The sequence below is a fragment of the Schistocerca piceifrons genome, chromosome 7 (assembly GCF_021461385.2).
Source record: "Schistocerca piceifrons isolate TAMUIC-IGC-003096 chromosome 7, iqSchPice1.1, whole genome shotgun sequence".
NCBI classification, from domain to species: Eukaryota; Metazoa; Arthropoda; class Insecta; order Orthoptera; family Acrididae; genus Schistocerca; species Schistocerca piceifrons.
In genome coordinates this window covers 447,386,763-447,408,311 of record NC_060144.1, presented here as the reverse complement: position 1 = coordinate 447,408,311, position 21,549 = coordinate 447,386,763, and the positions used below count along the sequence as shown (strand labels likewise).

Here is a 21,549-nt window from a genome sequence, read left to right as displayed (position 1 = left end):
GTGAGCTTGGTGTGGCACCTAGAAGAGGAGGGCGTCATATCCTGGTGAAGTTATCGACGATGTTGCTGTTGCTGCAGCTGACCATCCAGAATGTGCCCTGGGTAATGTTACTGCTCGTGAAGTTTCATGACAATTGTCCATCCCATGGTCAACAGTGCGGAAAGTTTTTCTGTCCCAAAATAAAAATTATTAACATTCCGTAATATTATACGTAACTGATGGCGACAGGAATACAAAAGTTAAAGATGTCTGTATAATTTCATTAGAACTACTACTGACATCTTGTTTCTCAGCAAAGAGCTTCCAGAAAAATGTCTGTTGTCATGTTGTATGCGTCAGGCAGTAGACCACGTAGAAGGAAATTCACTACAAACAATCTCATCAGTTTAACGCACATATTATCATTATTATCATTAATATTAACTTTAACAAGCTTCACAACCTATGAAAGCTGCTTGGTGTTGCTTTCACAAGCCTCAATGAGTGGTGCGTATTATTCGCGACTGCCTCCTTGGACCAGTCATCCTTTGCCTCAGAAGCCAGGCGTATTTGCTCTCCCTGCCAGTGACCGTGCCTCCCCTTGTGTAGAACGCGCCTTCGGTAGTACGAAGGGTAGTGTGGCTACCACATGACGGTGCTCCAACTCTTGTAGCCTCTTGACTGTGGAGTGAAAACACTAGTACAGGCACGAGATCCTCAATTGCCTGGTGTCTCCTCATGAGTGCTTTCAGTTATTGAAATTTACACTGTCAGAGATATTTTATCTTCAAGTGGGTGTACTTTGGGTGTACCTCTCCTGGAACATATTTCCGATTATATGTCCGTATCACCCGTTCTGCTCCTTGTTCTGCAGTTTGTCACCATTTAACAAAATCGTACTATATAAAGTGTCTTAGGCTTTTAGAAAGTTATGCAATGTCAGAAGTGGACTTTTTCGGCAGTGATATCGCTCCTCTTTTTCCAGTAAGACGATGTCAGTGACGGGCGAGCCGTTGAAACACCCCCTGGCGGAGCTTCTGAGTGCCGGGTTCGGCCACCGCTATCGGGAGGGCTTCGTGGTGACGCAGCCCGGTGGCATCGTAATGCCCGCAGAGTTCCTGCTGGATGCCCAGCGCATACTAGACTTCCCAGTCAAGGAGGACGACGTCTGGCTGGTCACCTTCCCCAAGTCCGGTCAGTCCTTAAAAAAAAACAACTAACAGTGTGTTTGGTTAAGATGTCGACAGTATGAAATAGTGGAATGAAGTAGCTTTCAAACTTTCTTTATTGTCTTATTTGTTTTCTGTGGTTTTAGTATGTAGCAGGTAAGCACGCAGAAAAAAAAAGTTTACTACCCGTTAAGAGAAAATGTTAACTGCTCTGTCGCAGTGGTAACACCGGTTCCCATCAGATTACCGAAGTTAAGCACTGTCAGCCTTTGCTATTAGCTAGGTTGGTGAAGGTCAGGGTTATATCCGATCGCTGTTGGCAAGCAGAGTGCACTTACTCAACCCTTGTTAGGCCAATTGAGAAGCTTCGTGATGGAGAAGCAGCGTCTCCAGTCACGAAAGCTAACAAAAGTCGGGAGAGCGAAGTGCTGACGGCTTGCCCCTGCGCGGTAGTCTGTTTATCGGTCTTAGTGGGCGTATAAGACATGTGCCGGGTTGGGGGCAATTACATGGCCCCGTTTAGCCATTGTGGTACTGGTTGACTCAAAAAAGCTTTTCATGCTTACCCCGCACGGGATCTCGTATACTACTTGGCAAATTTGCTGGATTTTGTAAGTGACTGGTACGATTTTCACGTACTTAAATCAAGCGCCAGAAACCCAGGTCATGTGTTAGATTTCATCCAAATAAAGTATTTGTCAAGTACAACAGGAGCGAATTTATCCATTACGGAAATGTGCGTTAAATAAGTTGTATTTCAAAAACCATTCGGAACGGAGAATATATCCGCATGAAGTTTTTTACTACAAATGAGTATTTCTGTTATATCCCTGAATACGGACCATTCCCTTGGGACATCCTACATGCTTTCCTCACCGCGTCACCAGGCGGTATACAATCTCGTAATGGGAAATTATCATCATGTTTTGTCTTATCACTGCATAAGGCAGTTCGTCTGTGAAACAAGAGCAGCAGTTGTGCTCACCGCAGCAGATCACTAACAGGATTAATATTTAGTTACTTATTTATTTTTTTATTGTTTATTTAACCTGACGAAATTAAGGCTTTAAGACCCTCTATTAAATCCGACCAGAAGCAACGCATACAAAAGGTATTACAGAACGTCTCAATAGTAATAATAATAATAATGAAGTTTTAAACATGGCTGCATATTATAATAATAGTGAGAATAACGATAATAATAATATTGACTGACACTAATGACAATAATAGAAATAATTACACTCCTGGAAATGGAAAAAAGAACACATTGACACCGGTGTGTCAGACCCACCATACTTGCTCCGGACACTGCGAGAGGGCTGTACAAGCAATGATCACACGCACGGCACAGCGGACACACCAGGAACCGCGGTGTTGGCCGTCGAATGGCGCTAGCTGCGCAGCATTTGTGCACCGCCGCCGTCAGTGTCAGCCAGTTTGCCGTGGCATACGGAGCTCCATCGCAGTCTTTAACACTGGTAGCATGCCGCGACAGCGTGGACGTGAGCCGTATGTGCAGTTGACGGACTTTGAGCGAGGACGTATAGTGGGCATGCGGGAGGCCGGGTGGACGTACCACCGAATTGCTCAACACGTGGGGCGTGAGGTCTCCACAGTACATCGATGTTGTCGCCAGCGGTCGGCGGAAGGTGCACGTGCCCGTCGACCTGGGACCGGACCGCAGCGACGCACGGATGCACGCCAAGACCGTAGGATCCTACGCAGTGCCGTAGGGGACCGCACCGCCACTTCCCAGCAAATTAGGGACACTGTTGCTCCTGGGTTATCGGCGAGGACCATTCGCAACCGTCTCCATGAAGCTGGGCTACGGTCCCGCACACCGTTAGGCCGTCTTCCGCTCACGCCCCAACATCGTGCAGCCCGCCTCCAGTGGTGTCGCGACAGGCGTGAATGGAGGGACGAATGGAGACGTGTCGTCTTCAGCGATGAGAGTCGCTTCTGCCTTGGTGCCAATGATGGTCGTATGGGTGTTTGGCGCCGTGCAGGTGAGCGCCACAATCAGGACTGCATACGACCGAGGCACACAGGGCCAACACCCGGTATCATGGTGTGGGGAGCGATCTCCTACACTGGCCGTACACCACTGGTGATCGTCGAGGGGACACTGAATAGAGCACGGTACATCCAAACCGTCATCGAACCCATCGTTCTACCATTCCTAGACCGGCAAGGGAACTTGCTGTTCCAACAGGACAATGCACGTCCGCATGTATCCCGTGCCACCCAACGTGCTCTAGAAGGTGTAAGTCAAGTACCCTGGCCAGCAAGATCTCCGGATCTGTCCCCCATTGAGCATGTTTGGGACTGGATGAAGCGTCGTCTCACGCGGTCTGCACGTCCAGCACGAACGCTGGTCCAACTGAGGCGCCAGGTGGAAATGGCATGGCAAGCCGTTCCACAGGACTACATCCAGCATCTCTACGATCGTCTCCATGGGAGAATAGCAGCCTGCATTGCTGCGAAAGGTGGATATACACTGTACTAGTGCCGACATTGTGCATGCTCTGTTGCCTGTGTCTATGTGCCTGTGGTTCTGTCAGTGTGATCATGTGATGTATCTGACCCCAGGAATGTGTCAATAAAGTTTCCCCTTCCTGGGACAATGAATTCATGGTGTTCTTATTTCAATTTCCAGGAGTGTATAATAGTAAAGGGTATTTAGAGTGATATAGATCAGCTTAGCATATTTGAAGCCATGTCTAGTATTATCAGAATCGGAATGGATAAAGGAAGAGAAAAAGATTGAAATGACAGTGACAGTCATTGTTAGGAATATAAGCAGAGAACGTTGCCGACAAGGGGCAGGGAAAAGTTGTGGGGGAGGGGGTCTAACGAGAGCGAGCTGCACAGCATGTGGGAGAGATGGCTATTGTGGTAGATGGTTGACACTTAGCTATCTTTTGAAGTTTGGAACGAATTTAATTTCTCTGAAATTTTGAGGAAAGTTGTTCCAAAGTCGCATTTCTGACACAGAGAATGACTTAGAAAATATGACAGTGGTACAGAGAGAATTTTACGTCGTTGAGAACGAGTATTTCTCCTGCCAGATAGTGGTGTAGAAGACAATAAGAGGTAGAGCAATGACTGAGAAGAAGAGCAAATACAGAGTATGATAGTCTCTACGCTTATCGCCACACAGCCGTGATAATTGTTCGTAGTCTGGTGTGATATGGTCGAAAAAGCGTACATCACAAATGTATCGTACAGAGGCATTCATCGCCAATTCCAGCCTGCGTGGGCTTTCGTCAGAAATCCTTGGAGAATGGCTTCATCGTATTCGAGTACGGGGAATATTAGTGTCTCTACGAGCTTCTTTTTAAGCTCGAAAGGAAATACTTTTTCATATTTCTGTAATGAGTGAAACGGCGCTGGCACTTTTCTACGCACTGCAGCTGTGTGTTCAATCCAGTCTACAAGATGGTTCAGAATTCTTCCCGAGATTTTTGCGGAAGAACAAAAGGTTATTTCTGTGCCATTTATGATTAACAGTGGAACAGATTCTCTGAACTGAGGGGTAATAACAGTGAAGTGGCGTGATCTTTCTTATTGCTTCCACATTATCCTTGAACGAGAAAAACGGTAGTGGCATCAGAACTATAGTATCGTAGCTTTCCTCGAATGCAAGTTCTCTAAATTTTTGAACTCAACTTGTTTGACATGTAAGAGAAAGATACTAGAAAGTCTTTAGTGAAGTTCATTCCCTGATTAACTGAAGTCAAGAAGTTAAATATCCATTGTGCAGTTGCTTTGTTATAGACCATTGCGCCAAATTTAATTAAGGTACGATGGCATAGTAGAAAGTAGCGCTTCCGAATATTTTCTTTAAAGACTCCTATACCTTTTTATACAAATCCATGTTATTAACATTCACTATCGTTATTCTTCATGTTTATACATCTACAGCGCTCTGACACTAGAAGGCTCCGAATTGTGGCATGTAAAATGGAGGTGTGTAACGTAGCTTTGTCGGTTTGCGAGAAACAGCGTGCTGTAATCGAGTGGAATTGCGTGTTACTATGCACATTGCGGGAAAGTTTAACGAACTAAGTTGACTGCACGTTCACATTTATTCACAAAACGAGCTCACTATCGTTATTCTTCATGTTTATACATCTACAGCGCTCTGACACTAGAAGGCTCCGAATTGTAGCATGTAAGATGGAGGTGTGTAACGTAGCTATGTCGGTTTGCGAGAAACAGCGTGCTGTAATCGAGTGGAATTGCGTGTTACTATGCACATTGCGGAAAAGTTTAACGAACTAAGTTGACTGCACGTTCACATTTATTCACAAAACGAGCGTTGTCTTCATCTTCAATGAACATTTAACACGTATAAAATCCTAACACCGTGCTTACATAAGGGGAAATTGTTTTATCATATTGATCATCATTTTTCAGTGATGATTATGTTACATAAGGAACACAATATAGGCTCTCGTGTACTCGCACACAAAGATTGAAATACTCAAAGAATAACCGCAGGCTGAATGCACAATTTCCCAGTAAAGGCAGAGTCGTCGAAACTTGCGCGTGACTTACAACAAAAAGAAACACGATGCTTCATCGGGACGACGATATATGAAGGGAGTCGTGACCAGGTAATGAACAAAGTCATCCCTATCTAGAACTAGGTGAAGGACAGCAAAATTGTCACCTTTGACGAATGACTTTGGGAATTATAGAAAGTTTCTAAAACGAAAATCTGAATTAATTCCCACCGAAAGGCTAAAAAATCCAACCTGCCTAGACTCCATGGACAGAGACAGAAAATATCTCGAAGGCGGCGAGTGACCAATGGACAAACGAATTTTGCAGAGATACCAGGTGTCTCCTCCGATTAGAAGACAGGAGAAACAATGCTTGGTTCCTTTGGTTACAATTTTTTTCATCTGTTCAACTTCTAAAATTTGAAGATGTACTTGCATGCTCACGAATATGAGGGAACCAATCGCGAGGCCTTGCTTTAAGGAAGTCTTGCTTTGGCAGACAGACTACCCACCCCAAGCCCGCTTCGAACAATTAAACTGAACATTCCCGGGCCCTACTAGGCTGCGAACCCAGAAAGTAAACGTGAACCTACCAGTGTGGATACATTCGCAATTACACCTACATTCATACAACTTAGGAATCATTCATGTTCAGGAAAGGTGATTAAAGGTACAAGAGCTGCTGAATATCAGATGTAATAAAAATTAAGATAAAAAAATCTGTCAGTTTCGTTTCCATCATGATCTTCCTCCCACGCATTATAGTAGTATAAGGAAACACAGGTAGAGAAAAAACACTTCCCAGGACTCGAAAAAACTTCAGAATCACATGAAATGTGGACTGACTGCCCCCTTTCACCCTTCAAACAAGTCTGTGTCTGCAGATATTCAGAAATGATTGCAACTAGTTACCCATTGTGATGGTAGAAATTTTTTAATTTCACCATTACCGGTTTCAAGTCACCTAGCAACTCCTCAGCAGACTGTATACCGTTCTTTCCGATTGGCCGAAGCAGTGTGAGGGTCGTTGTGTAATAGTGGCAAGAAGAAAAATCTTCACAAGAAGCATTTTTATGTGGCGAAGTATCTGGAATTATTTACATCATAATATCGACCTGAAAGTCTTACAGTTATTTGCATGCATGGGATTACTCCTGGTGAACAAATCACTGTGGAAAGTATAGTTTACAATTTCCAATTGCAACACAGCTGTATCAAAGTTTATATAGTGCCATATATATATTTTAGTTTCCACCTGAGTGATTTGCCATGTAATAATACAATGATATTTAACATGGAAGATACGAAATTGGATATTATGATAATTACGCAATGAACTTAGATTCTTATTTCTAGGAAAAAAACCAGTTTCTTCTGTCACTCTGTCAATAACAGTTTTCTCATTTCTGGATTACTGGTTTCTGTGCAATGTACCCAATCTTGAGATCTGTTAAAAATATACAAGCAAATGACAACTGTGAACCTAATCATACGTCATTTTGCTGTCAGTCTGTCTATCCGTCTAAGTCCCTTTTTCTCAGTAACGGGTATAGGTGTCAAGTTGAAATGTATGCAAATACTAAGCTCTACAGTCCCTCGTCGGTGTAAAAAAATTAAGCTTTCAAGTCAGTGCAGTCAAAAGGTACGGCTATTTTTGTCACATACAATTATATTCCCAACATGACTCGTCAGATTGTGCAGAGGAACTATCTACGTACATAATTAAGTTTGTACAGGATTGACAGAGCGCGAGCCCTAGTCGCTCTTGTCCAGTTTTCTTATATCGCAATCGCAAGGCATCTCAGCTATTGGCAAAAATAACCAACTGCAATGGACAAACCGCTTGGTGTCACGAAATTTAAAGAAAAAAGGCACCCGTTCACAAAAAGAGTTGTAGCGTTACGATTGTACGACAGCTTACTCTGTAACTATGTTCTTTCAACATCGATTGATGTCTTTCTTCCATATTTAGGATACTTAGTCTAACACACTGAGATACGTGCTAATATGTACAGTGACATCATTATGATAACGGAAATTGTTAACAAGCTGGGTACCATTTTTAACAAAATAGACAGTACATGAATTAACATGGAAAAGGATAAATGTTGCGTTGACATTTTGGCAAAACAAAGGTCCTGAAGGTATGTAACAATGCCGTCTACTTCTACACTGAAGAGCCAAAGAAGTTGGTACATGTGCCTAACATCCTGTGGGGTCCCGCGAGCATGCAGGAGTGTCGCAACACGCCGTGGCATGGACTCGACAACGTCTGAAGTAGTGCTGGAGCGAACTGACACCAACAATCCTGCAGGACTATCCATACATCCGTAACAGTACGGGGGAGTGGAGATCTCTTTGAACAACACGTTGCAAGGCATCCCAGATATGCTGAATTATATTCATGTCTGGGAAGTTTGGTGGCCAGTGGAACTTAGAAGAGTGTTGCTGGAGTCATTCTGTAGCAATTCTGAACGTTTGGGGCGTCGCAATGTCCTTCTGGTATTGCCCAAGTCGATCGAAATGCGCAATGGACATGAACTGATGCAGGTGATCAGAAAGGATGCTTCCGTACGTGTCACCTAGACGTATCAGGGGTTCCATAACACTCCAGCTGCACACGCCTCACATCATTACAGTGTCTCTACCAGCTTGAACAGTTCCCTGCTGACATGCAGGATCCATGGATCATGAGGTTGTCTCATTACCCGTACACGTCCATCCACTCGATACAATTTGAAACGAGACTCGTCCGACCAGGGAACATGTTTTCAGTCATCAACAGTCCAATGTCAGTGTTAACGGGTCCAGGCGAGGAGTCAACCTTTGTGTCGTGCAGTCATCAAGGGTACACGAGTGGGCCTTCGGCTCCGAAAGCACATATCGATGATTTTTCGTTGAATGGTTCGCACGCAGACACTTCTTGATGAGCCAGGACTAAAATCTGCAGCAGTTTGCGGAAGGGTGCACTTCTGTGATGCTGAATGTCTTTCTTCAGTCGCCGTTGGTCCCATTCTTGAAGGATCTTTTTCCGGCCACAGCGATATCGGATAATAATTGAAGTGTTACCGGATTCTTGATATTCATGGCACAGACGTTAAATGGTCGTACGGGAAAATCCCCGCTTCATCGCTATCTCGGAGATGTTGTGTCCCATCACTTGTTCGCCGATTATAACACCACGTTAAAACTTCCTTAAATCTTGATAACCTGCCATTATCGCAGCAACAGCCTATCTAACAACTGCGCTAGACACTTGTAGTCTCATATAGATGTTGCCGACCGCAGCGCCGTATTCTGCCTGTTTACAAATCTCTATATTTGAAGACGCATACTTATACCAGTTTCTTTGGTGCTTCATTGTAATAAAGTAATAATTTGCAATAGGTAGAGTACGTATTTACAGAAATGAGTTAAATTCTAACAAATATAAGAGTGTACTGATAGTAAACGATAATTATTATGTGATCAGGTGGGTAAGAATTGGTGGCAACTATTCCTTAATTTTCTCACTTCATTCAGCATCTCTCTTTGGTTCTTGCTTTTATTAACAGCTGATTCTAGTTCCTTTGTTACGTGCATCGGCCAACTGATAGGTAAGTGTGAAGCAAGTGATCGGTGTCGCTTTTCTTGAAACTGTGGCCTGCTCCTAGGATGTGAGAAGCTATGGCACATTTATCAGTTATATCTGGTCTGAAAAAGTCAAGACGTTACTGGAATCGAATTTTCAGTTTCCTTTATGTTTAGACAGTGTAGAATGTATGAGACGGCTGTCTAACTTAAAGAGGAATCTTCTCTTAACGATTTTGTTTAAAAATTTGTAAAAATTTGAAAATTACCTGGTGAAAATCGACTACGTTTTATCGATAACTTATTCGAGGCACTTTACACATGCGAACATTACGTAAATATCCACTGTGTGCCTCATTGTGCATAATTATTTCGCACCCAATCCTTAGCGCCAACGAATCACCAAAAGAATGGAGCAGCACACACGAACATGACGCGGGCGCGGGTCTCATGCCTGACTTTGATCCAGAGTAACCTTCTGTACACCTTATGACGCTGCCCGCCTGTTTCCACCTAAGTATGACGGTACAAGCTATGTGGTTCAATTTCCAATTTTGTAATCAAAAATAACTCACAAGAGTAACGAGCTCCGAGATATATTCATAGGTTAGGAGCATACCATTTTTACTCATCATTGTAATCATTCATACAATATGTCACTGATCATCGCTACTCCATTCCACATTTGCGCCATTACTCAACTCCACACTGATACGGGAGTCAACTGGACAGTACGACTTCCACTAACACAGACTCCACTACACTGATTCGACTCGACATCTTCTACCATTCCTACACAAACAGCGTTTAACACTGTCAACCGAAAATTGATCTGTTTTATTCAAAGATTAATTTTATAAGTAGGTTCGCCCAGCAGAGATGGCGTACGTTCTGAATCGATTATATCGATTATCGCTGCTCACTATCGTTTAAACAGAATTAAAATTTCCGTGAAAACTTGACATTTGGAGACACTGAAACCTCGCAACCTGTTCGAGCTTAGATATATCTTGTAAAATGATTACCACTTCAACACAATCATTCAACAGGTACCACCTGGACACAGGAGTTGGTCTGGTTACTGATGAACGAGATGGACTTCAAAACCGCGAAAGAGATTTGCATCACCGAACGGTTCCGGTATATCGAGTAAGTACACCGTACTGCGAACAGAACTACTATCATGATGGATTCTTTAAAGTTTTGCATGAAAAATGTCTTTGGTGGTGACAGGCGCATGAGTACGCTGCCCAAGGCGACCAGACAGGGAGCCCCGGACACGATCCAGCTGGCCGCGGACCAGCCGTCCCCCAGACTCATCAAGAGCCACCTGCCGCCGGCACTGCTACCGAGGCAGTTGTGGAGCGTCAGGCCCAAGGTACGTACTTCCAGATCCTGGCGTTTGGTTTGGTCTGGGGCTGTAAGTTTATCGAATAGAAGTGAGATGTTCTGTCTGCCGCTGTTTCTCCAGTCTGCGTCTGCAACTGCATCTACATCTACATCCATACCCCGGAAGCCACAGATGTGTTTGGCGGAGGGGACCATGTACTGCTACTAGTATTTTCCTTTCCTGTTCCACTCGCAAAAACAGAGCGAGGGAAAGACAACTGTCTAAAGGCTTCCGCACGAGTCCTAATTTCTCTAGTCGTATCCTCGTGCTCTTTATACAAAATTTACATTGGCCACTGAAATCTGGTTTCGCAGGACAGAGCGGATCAGGTTGTGGAAAGGGGCCAAGGTTAATTACTGTTAGTTATACAAGAACACACACAACTTTATTCCTTAAACCAGAGCACAGTTCTCTCTTTAAAACAACAAAGATCAATTCATGGCTGAGGGCCCAAGTAACTTCTTAAAAATAAGTTTAAATGATTGCTTTTAAAACACCAAACAGGAAGACGGCTGCAAAATTTTGCCAACTCCAGCACACCAACATCGAAAAATCGAAAGCAAAGTAATCATCTTGTGGATGTTGCTGTTCTTCCTATTTCCCTGTTTGCTAAGAAAAAACTGGAGAGCAATTTTGTCTTGTGCAGGGCAAGGTTCTATAGTTTTGTTTGCACCCAGACATATTTCAGCACTTTTTGTCCTATCTTAGATGAGTTTATTTATTTATTTTCTTTCCCACATGAAGCTATTAGTTGTTTATTCTAGTAGCTTTAAATCGACTACCTTGTCTACAGCTTGTCAGGGGTTTCGTGTTATGCAGTTTTTCCTTATTATACACGCATTTTGTAAAGGGAAAAACACTATAATATCAAAATCCATGACAAGCTATAGTGCGTGTAGTAGATTTAAAGGTACCAGCATAAACAACTAATAGCTGCGTGTGAGAAAACAAATAAACCCACTTAAGGTGAACAAAAATTGGAGAAACACGCCTGGTTGAAAACAAAACTATAAAACGATTCTTGCATAAGGCGTAATTCCTCACCAGATAGCAAAATCTTACCTCTGGGAATGAAAAATCGTCCTGGAAACATGTTTCTTAGGAGCACCACAAGTGTCAGTCTTGTTTGCCTCGTGCATCATTGATTTTGTCTTCCTGTAAATAGCATTTCTCTGCCTAAGTGTCAGACCTGAAGATATATAAACACTGCAACTAACCAGATGAATGATGATCTGTCTACAGTGGTAAAAAAGGCGAAAATTCTCGGGTTTATATTAAATGCAGACAAGTCACAGTTAATCTACGTATCCCATCAGAAATAAATAAGTTCAGAATTCGGCGAGCAGTTTTATTCCCTTCAACTCGGCGGCATCCCAAAACGATCTCACAACGGAACCTCCCCATCGCACCCCCCTCAGATTTAGTTATAAGTTGGCACAGTGGATAGGCGTTGAAAAACTGAACACAGATCAATCGAGAAAACAGGAAGAAGTTGTGTGGACCTATGAAAAAATAAGCAAAATATACAAACTGAGTAGTCCATGCGCAAAATAGGCAACATTTAGGATAATTTGAGCTCGGAAGCGCCGTGGTCCCGTGGTTAGCGTGAGCAACTGCGGAACGAGAGGTCCTTGGTTCAAGTCTTCCGTCGAGTGAAAAGTTTAATGTTTTATTTTCACACAATTATCAGAGTTCTGGCACTCACACATAATCAACTTCGCTCTCCAAAATTCCAGGACATGTTCAGATTTGCTTGGACATATGCACGATTTGACGGTCTGCACACGGAAAAATTTGAAAACGTTAAAAACATATGTTTTGACAGAACACACAGAAAACTGTGCGACTGTGAAACTGTTGCATTGATTTGTTGCAGTTTATGTGACATACTCTTATGTTTTCATCACTTTTTTGGAAGTGATTATCACATCCACAAGAAAACCTAAATCGGGGAAGGTAGAAGAATCTTTTTACCCATTCGCCAAGTGTGCAAGTTAGGTGGGTCGACAACATATTCCTGTCATGTGACGCACATGCCGTCACAAGTGTCGTATAGAATATATCAGACGTGTTTTCCTGTGGAGGAATCGGTTGACCTATGACCTTGCGATCAAATGTTTTCGCTTCTCATTGGAGAGGCACGTCCTTTCGTCTACTAATCGCACGGTTTTGCGGTGCGGTCGCAACACACAGACACTAAACTTATTACAGTGAACAGAGACGTCAATGAACGAACGGACAGATCATAACTTTGCAAAAATAAAGTAAGTAAACTTTTCGCTCGAGGGAAGACTTGAACCAAGGACTTTTTGCTCCGCAGCTGCTCACGTTAACGACGGGACCACGGCGCTCCTGAGCTCACATTATCCTTGATGTTGCTTATCTTGCGCATGGACTACTCAGTTTGTATATTTTGCTTATTTTTTCATAGTTCCACACAACTTCTTCCTGTTTTCTCGATTGATCTGTGTTCAGTTTTTCAAGGCCTATCCACTGTGCCAAATTATAACTAAATCTGAGGGGGGTGCGATGGGGAGGTTCCCTTGTCCCTTGTCAGAAAGCAGTGAGGAATTTGGGTACAACTTTGGATGAGCGTTTGAATTGGGCAAAGAATAGGGTCGCCATGTCCCGGAATACCTCCCATTGCCTGTATTCCCTCAAATGATTTGGAACATATTTCCATAGGATGTGCAACGCAAAACTCGTGAAATCACTCGTTCTACCGAACCTCCATTATTGTAGTTCGTACGGCACGACTAGCGCAAACGCCAGACAGAATTAAAGATGAATGCTTGTGTGCGTCACATGGGGAATACACGTCGATATGAGCGTGTCAGAGCTTCGTACGCCCCGTTACGGGGGTTGCTGCCAGACAAGTTACGGGACTACCACACGCTATGTCTGCTTCACTGGCTCCTCAGTGATCAAGCACTCCAGTAGTTCGCTTAAGAGATTAAACATTATTCGGCAATCATAATATGAATACAAGGTTTCAACCGTCTAGTATCCCAGCTGTATCCTTTTATAAAACAAAAACATACGCAGACTCCATTGCTGACACTGCTGTCCAGTCCGCCTCTGGAACTAGCAGTCCTGCGCCCTTCGCGCTTTCGAAGCCTGCTACTTTTCAGATAAAGTTAACGCACTTTCTTCTGTCAACTTCTTAGCGCTTCCCCAAAGTTAACGTATCACTTTCTTCTGTCAACTTCTTAGCGCTTCCCCAAAATTAACGTATGTGGCCAACTTTACCTCTGTCAAACAGTAACCTACACATGGTAACTGCGAAAGAGACGGACGCTAACGCATTGTGGCAACTTCGTCACTACTACAAATAAAGAAGTGAAGCCGACCAAGAACGGCAACGAAATGGGACTGGGAGAGCATCTCTCATTAGTTTCGTAACCTCGAATGCACCAGAGCAGTGTGCTTTGAGGGATTGAAAAATGTCCCTATTGCAATTTGACTAGAGGTGGCAACGCTCTTGGTCCTTACTGCTTTCTGACGGCAGGGCAGCACGGCCTCCTGGAGCTCAACTTGGTGACACTGTGTGGCGCCAGTTCTTCAAACGTGGGAGAGACTAGCGGCCTAATATGCCGGCTTGGCTACAAAGCCTGAAGGTGGAAGTAACGGCTCCGAACGTCAGCAGATTTTCACTATCTTGTCAACCTTCTGAATTAGTTGGTTGGTGGACATGAAAATTGTGCTACTCCCACTATTTAGCGGTCGTCTACTCAGGCGACCCACTGACGGTTTCACTTGGTTGGGGAAAATTCATTTTAATGTATAAATTGACTGGTTAATTTTATAGACATTTTAATGAGTTGATTTATAGGCTCATGAGTACAGCCGTTGAAATCATGGTAACGTAAGCAGTACGAATCAATGACTGGAAATGTGATTTCAATTTAATTCAACTCTTTATCTCCACTGGCCAGCTGGAGCGAGGCTTCGCCTCGTGCTTTATAGGTCTCAGAAGTCTCTGGGCTATAGTGTTACAGCACAGTTCTGACATCGCTGCGAGAGGAAACTTGATAGCAATCCGTGAACAAGGACCATTGGAGAACCCAACAGTCCGATTAATTGATCTACCGGAAAATCCTACCAAGTTCTGGGCATACCTAGTTAACAAATGAGTCCGAAGCTTTCATTCAGTCGCTCGTGGATCTGTCTTGTGTTTAAATTGAATACAACAGACGTACATTAAGTATGCCGATGTACAACATAGACTCAGGAAAGAGAGATATCGATAATACCAACCATTAAAAGAATCACGACTACTTAATGCTAACAAAGCACCAGGACACGTCGGGATTTCTGTTTCATTTAATACTGTATTGTTTACCTTTTCCTCGGTCTTCTGACTGGTTTGTTGCGGCTTTCCCCGACTTCCTCTCCTGTAGGAACTCCATCTCAGTGTACTACTTTTATCCGACGTCCTCAATCATTTATAGAATATACTCGAATATCTGTCTTCTCCAAAAGTTTTAATCCTATATAGCTGTTTCAAGTACTATTTAAGTTATTCATTGATGTTTGAACTCAGATCGTATCATCCTGCTCCTTCATCTTGTCAGGCCTTTCTATACGTTCCTCATTCCTTTCCTTCTTGGTCGACCCAATTTTCAACATTCTTTTATAGCAACACACTTCAAACGCTCGCATTCTCTTCAGATCCAGTCTTCTCACAGTCCATGATGCACTACCATACAATGCTGTGCTCCAAAAGCACTTTCTCAGAAATTTCTCCTCAAATTAAGGCTGCTGTTTGGTACCAATAGAATTCTTCTGGATACGTCACAAAATTAACTTGTGCCGTGGATCATATTTGTCTAGAATCGCTTGGGCAACTTCAGCCACGTTTAATTCGAAAACGGCGAAGGCTTCTTCTGTGTGCCAATAAGGTTATAGGTCCGATGCACAGACTCATAGATAAACATCGTTAGCGCACGTCTGTTGCAGTTTCCTAGAGCATAATATTATCTCAAATACTAAGACATTTCTCGATAAATAGTAAGAAATAGTATCGTGTGCAACACAGCTTGATTTATTCATACAGGAGGTAAGGGAAACGATAGATATAGATAAATAGGCAGATTTGGTCTTCCTATATTTCCGATAGGCTTTCGAAGCTGTGTGCTAGACAGCTAAACACGATACCATCATACGGGGTATACCCGTGGAGATGTGGTTGCTTGAAGGACGTTGGACTACTAGAACTAAGTATCTTACATTGGTCTACATAGATAAACAGACGCGAAAGTAATGTCGGGTGCGCCCCAATGAAGCGTAGTAGCACCTCCAATATTCTCGATATAAACAAACGGTCTGTCAGTTAGTGTCAGCGGCATTATCCCATTCGTCGCCGTTGATATTGTCAACAGGAAATTATCGCCGTTTGACGATCGTAGGGGAATGTAAAATTTCCACTGCTTAAATGTGCATAAATCAACATAGTGCCTACATTAAAGAACAAACAAACCGGTATTATCGGATTACAAGGCTAGTGGTAAACGTTTTCAGGAGGTTGAGTCATGTAAGAAGAGATACGAAATTGGATGCTAACGTAAAATCGGCACCAGGGCAGGAGAATAGGAAACTTGTACGGTTCTGCTTGTTCATGAGCGGCGCTTGCGAAACATCTTCAATACGCTGCAAATGCAAGTCGTAGTCAGAACAGAGGTATGTACAGTAGTGAGTGAACTCAACCGTGGGCAGGTTGCTGGTGCTCTTATGATGGATGCTTCTGTAACCAAGATAACCATAGTTTTTGTTGCAAGAGGTACCATATCCAATGTTTATACCGTATACAGGGAAAGCAGAAAACCAACATCCGCTAAGTCTCAACGTGGTCGGATGTTTGAGCGATTGTGAGAGATGGTCACTGAGGAAGCTCATGGCGAAAAACAAGAGAACGGCAGCTACAAAAGTCACCGCAGAACCGAGTGTCACGCTCGCGAGCCCTGTGAGCACCGAAACATCAAGAACTGTGCTCCAAAAGCAAGAAATTACAGTGTCAGCTGGAATTCCAGCAGTATTTATCAGCGATACAAAGCCCATAACATGAAAACATGGAGCTGAAGCCACTGTGTAGCCATGGAAGCAATAATAAAGTCATCTGGTCGCATGAGCCTTGTTTCACACTGATTCCAACTTCAGGCCGAGCATGCGTCCCAACAGTAAAATAGGGCAGTGACTGCAGAGATGATCTGGGCAGCCATATATGGTATACAATTGTCTCAATGGGTATTCTGTCGCATTACTGCCGACATTTTGGCTGAATAGATCCATTCCATGGTACAATATTTGTTCCCAAAGGTGATGCTGTGTTTCAGCTATTAATACAGCTCGAGTCGTCCAAAACTGGTTTTGTGAACACGAGAACGAATTGTCGGATCTCCTCCGACCACCATAGTCGCCAGATACCAATATTATTGAGCGTCTGCGGTCTACTTCGGAGAGAAGGGTGTGTCTTCACTATCCATCTACATCATCGTTACCTGAACTTGCCACTATTTTGCAGGAATCATGGAATCAGCTTCCCTTGAAAACCATACAGGACCTGTAATTATCCATTTCGAATTGGCTGGAAGCTGTTTTGAAGGTCAACGATTTTCCTACACCGTATTAAGCACGGTAATGTGATTTTTGGGGTTTCCATATTTTTGTCAACCCTCTTTATATCTTGCGTAGCGATCATGAGGATAATTTTTTTTTTTTTGAGTCACCAATCTTCATACTGTTTTGATGCTGCCCGCCACGAGTTCCTCTCCTGGGCCAACCTCTTCACATCAGTTATTTGTTAAATGTATACCAGCTCGATATGCAAACGTAATAGGTGAGAAAAGCGGTAATATTGGTACTATATACCCTCCGTCATGTACTACAAAGTATCTCTGTTTTCCAGATCATATACGTTGCCAGAAGTCCTACGGACGCCGCCACCTCCTATTACTACTTCAATCGTCTCGTTCACGGAATTAGTCTCTCACTGGATGAGTTCCTCGAGTGTTTCCTCGCGGATGTTGGTAAGTGAACCGCGATAAGACCTGTTAGAGCACAGCGATGAAATTAATCAAATCAGATTGTTGCTGTGTTCAAAAATGTTCAAATGTGTGTGAAATCTTAAGGGATTTAACTGCTAAGGTCATCAGTCCCTAAACTTACACACTACTTAACCTAAATTATCCTAAGGAGAAACACACACATCAATGCCCGAGGGAGGACTCGAACCTCCGCCGGGACCAGCCGCACAGTCTATGACTGCAGCGCCCTAGACCGCTCGGCTAATCCCGCGCGGCGATTGTTCTTGTGGTCTTCAGCCCAAAGACTGGTTTGATGCAGTTCTCCACACTGTATAACTAATGCATCCTACAACCAACTGAACCTGCTTATGTAATCAGGCTTTGGTCTCCCTCTACATAGCAACTGCTGCTACTAAGTATTTGAGTGAATCACTTGTGAAACGGTTTGAATTTACGAAACGCAGGGGTGTATCGTACTGTGTGGCATTATCGTTTATTTTGAGAGTTGCATATGGGGCCTGAACATGGCATAGTGGAATGCCGAAACTGATTTTCGTCAAAATAAAATGAAATAACATCCTAGTTACATGGCTGTTGGATTGACAGTTAAGAATTTTGTAGTATCCACTCTATTTATTATTTCCTTACCATGTGTTACACTTACAACCGGTCTAGTAGCCCTAGATGGGCAGAACGGAATATTTTGTGCCCTTTCAAAATTGGGTGAGAGCTTTCACAGGAGACCTGTCAATGACACCATTAAGAACATTGTTTACCATTTATTCTGTTTGTTTATGTATGCTTGGATTGAGTGCAATACTAGTGTCATATGCAAAAAGAACTAATTCTGCTTTTTGGATATTAGACCGAGGGTCGTTTACATGTATGAGCAACAACAGTGGACATAAGATTGAGGCTTGTGGAACCATATATGTGATCTTTCTCCAGTCAGAATTACGTCACTGGGCTATATTGGTTAAATTACTAAGTACAACTATGATTCACACAGTCAAATGCTTTAAAAAGGTCGCGGAAAATTATTGGAGTCATTAGTCTTTTGACTGGTTTGATGCGGCCCGTCACAAATTTCTCTCCTGTGCATACCTCTTCATTTCAGAGTAGCACTTGTAACCTACGTCCTCAATTATTTGTTGGATGCATTCCAGTCTTGTCGTTCTCTACAGTTTTTTCGCTCTACTGTTCCCTTCAGTACCATGGAAGTTTTTCCGTGATGTCTTAAGATACGTTCTACCATCTTGTGCCTTCTTCTTGTCAGTGTTTTCTATACGTTCCTTTCCTCGACGACTCTGGGGAAAACCTTCTCATTGCACACCTTAAGTAAACCTAATTTTCAAGATTCTTCTGTAGCACCACATCTCGAATGCTTCGATTCTCTTCCGGTTTTCCCACTGTCCATGTTTCACTACCACACAATGCTGTGCTCCAAAAGGACATTTTCTAGAATTTCTTCCTGATTTTAATGCCTATGTTTGATTTGAGTAGACTCCTTTTTTTGTCAATGCTAGTCTGCTTTTTTTTCTCCTTGCTCCTTCTATCATGGCTTATTTTACTGCCTAGGTATCAGAATTTCTTAACGTCATCTACTTCGTTATCACCGATCCTCATGTTAAGTTTCTCGCTGGTTTTGTTCCTGCTACTTCTGATTATTTTCATCTTTCTTCGATCTACACTCAGTTTATATTCTGTACCCATTAAACTGTTCATTCCATTCAGCAGATCCTGTAATTCCTCTTCATTTACGCTGGGGATATCAATGTCATCAGCAAATCTCGTCATTGATATCCTTTGACCTTGAATTTTAATTCCACTGTCGAACCTTTCTTTTATTTCTGTCATTGCTTCTTCGATGCAGAGACTAAACAGTAGAGGCGAAAGACTACGTCCCTATCCTCCAGACTTTTTAACCCGAGCTCTTTGTTCTTGGCCTTCTAGTCTTATTGTTCCCTCTTGGTCCCTCTTGGCTCTTGTACATATTGCATATTACCAGCCTTTCCCTAAAGCTTATCCCAAATTTTCTCAAAATTTGGAACGTCTGGCACCATTTGACAGTGTCGAACGCTTTTCCCAGGTCGACAAATGCTCTGAACGTGTCTTGATTTTTCTTTAGGCTGGCTTCCACTATGAAGCGCAACTGTCTGTCTCGTGCCTTGACCTTTCATAAAGCCAAACTGAGCGTCATCTAACACTTTTCCATTTTCTTTTCCAGTCTTCTGTAAGTTTTTCTTATCAGCAACTTGGATACATGGGCTGTTAAGCTGACAGTGTGATGATTCTCGCACGTGTGAGCTCTTGAAGTCTTCAGAACTGTGTGGATGATATTTTTCCGGAAGTCAGATTGTGTATCGCCAGTCACATACATTCTACACACCAGACTGAAAAGTCTCTTTGTTGCCACTTCCCCTAATTATTTTAGAAATTCTGATGGAATGTTGTCTGTACCTTCTGCTTTATCTGATCTCAAATCTTGCAAAGCTCTTTTAAACTCTAATTCTTACACTGCATCCCATGTCTCTTCTACATCGACTCCTGTTTCTTCTTCTGCCATGTCTTTCTCCTCACAGAGTCCTTCAGTATACTCTTTCCACCTGTCTGCTCTCTCCCCTGCATTTAATATTGAAATTCCCACTGCACTATTAATGCTACCACTAACGCTCTTAATTTCACAGAAGGTTGTTTTGACTTTTCTATATACTGCGTCAGACCTCCAGACAATCATCTCTCTCTCGATTTCTTCACATTTCTCATGGAGCCATTTCGTCGTAGCTTCTCTGCAATTCTTATGTATTTCATCTCCGAATGACTTGTATTTCTGCATACCTGAATTTCCTGGAGCATTTTCGCATTTCTTTCTTTTATCGATCAACTGAAGTATTTCTTCTCTTACCTATGTTTTCTTCGCAGTTACCGTCTTGGTGTCTATGTGTTTCTTTCCAACTTCTGTGATTGCCCTTTTTAGAGACGTCCATTCCTCTTCAACTGAACTCCATGCTGAGCTATTTCCTATTGCAGTATCTATAGCCTTCCATAACTTCAAGCGTATGCCTTCAGTCTTTAGTAGTTCCGTATACTTCTTCGCGTAATGATTCTTTCTGACTAGTCTCTTAAAATTCATCCTACTTTTCATCATTACTAAATTATGGTCTGACACTGTATCTGCTCCTGGGTACGCTCTACAATCCATTAACTGATTTCGAAATGTCTGCCTGACCATGATGTAATTTAACTGAAATCTTCGCGTATATCCCCGACTTTTTCATGTATACCTCTCCTCTTATAATTCTTGAACAGAGTATTCGCTATTACTAGCTGCTATTTAATGCAGAAATCAATTAGTCTTTCTTCTGTCTCATGCTTGGTACGAAGTCCATATTCTCCTGTAACCCTTTCTTCTACTCCTATCCCTGCAACTGCATGACAATCCCCTGTGACTACTAGATGTTCATTTCTCTTGAATAATTCGTTCAACATCCTCATCTACTTTCTGCAATGTCGGCGTATACACCCGAACTATCGTTGTCGGCGTTGGTTTGTTGTCGATTTTATTATTCAGTGCTTGTTGAGAATGGTGAGTGAAGATATAAATGGCCTTCACAGTAGAGCAACTCTTCTGAAACAGAGATTATGATTATCTGAGGATATTGTTGATAGGTGAGATAAAATTCTAGAATATGTCTGCTTCTCAAAAATTTTGTAAAACGATGTTTGCAGTGAAAAAGTTCGGTGGTTATTGACGTCTCCCCTATCACTTTTCTTATGTATGAGTTTGACAACGGCATATTTCATTCTCTCTGAAAAATACATATTTCAGGCAACTCTGGGCTTATTACATGGGTACAAATCTTTAGTACTCTACTAGAAACATCATCAGACCCAGATGAGCTTTTATT

At 42.7% G+C, this 21,549-nt stretch overlaps 1 protein-coding gene across 1 annotated transcript in view; it reads left to right on the top strand.

Moving 5' to 3' along the window:
• Nucleotides 1–971: 971 nt before the first annotated feature.
• Nucleotides 972–21,549, top strand: part of LOC124709001 (luciferin sulfotransferase-like) — a 126,238-nt gene continuing 105,660 nt past the window's right edge. The window contains exons 1-4 of the mRNA XM_047240635.1: nucleotides 972–1,173; nucleotides 10,279–10,378; nucleotides 10,463–10,607; nucleotides 17,524–17,644. Of these exons, the coding sequence (XP_047096591.1) occupies nucleotides 972–1,173; nucleotides 10,279–10,378; nucleotides 10,463–10,607; nucleotides 17,524–17,644 (568 nt within the window). The remainder of the gene's footprint in view (nucleotides 1,174–10,278; nucleotides 10,379–10,462; nucleotides 10,608–17,523; nucleotides 17,645–21,549) is intronic.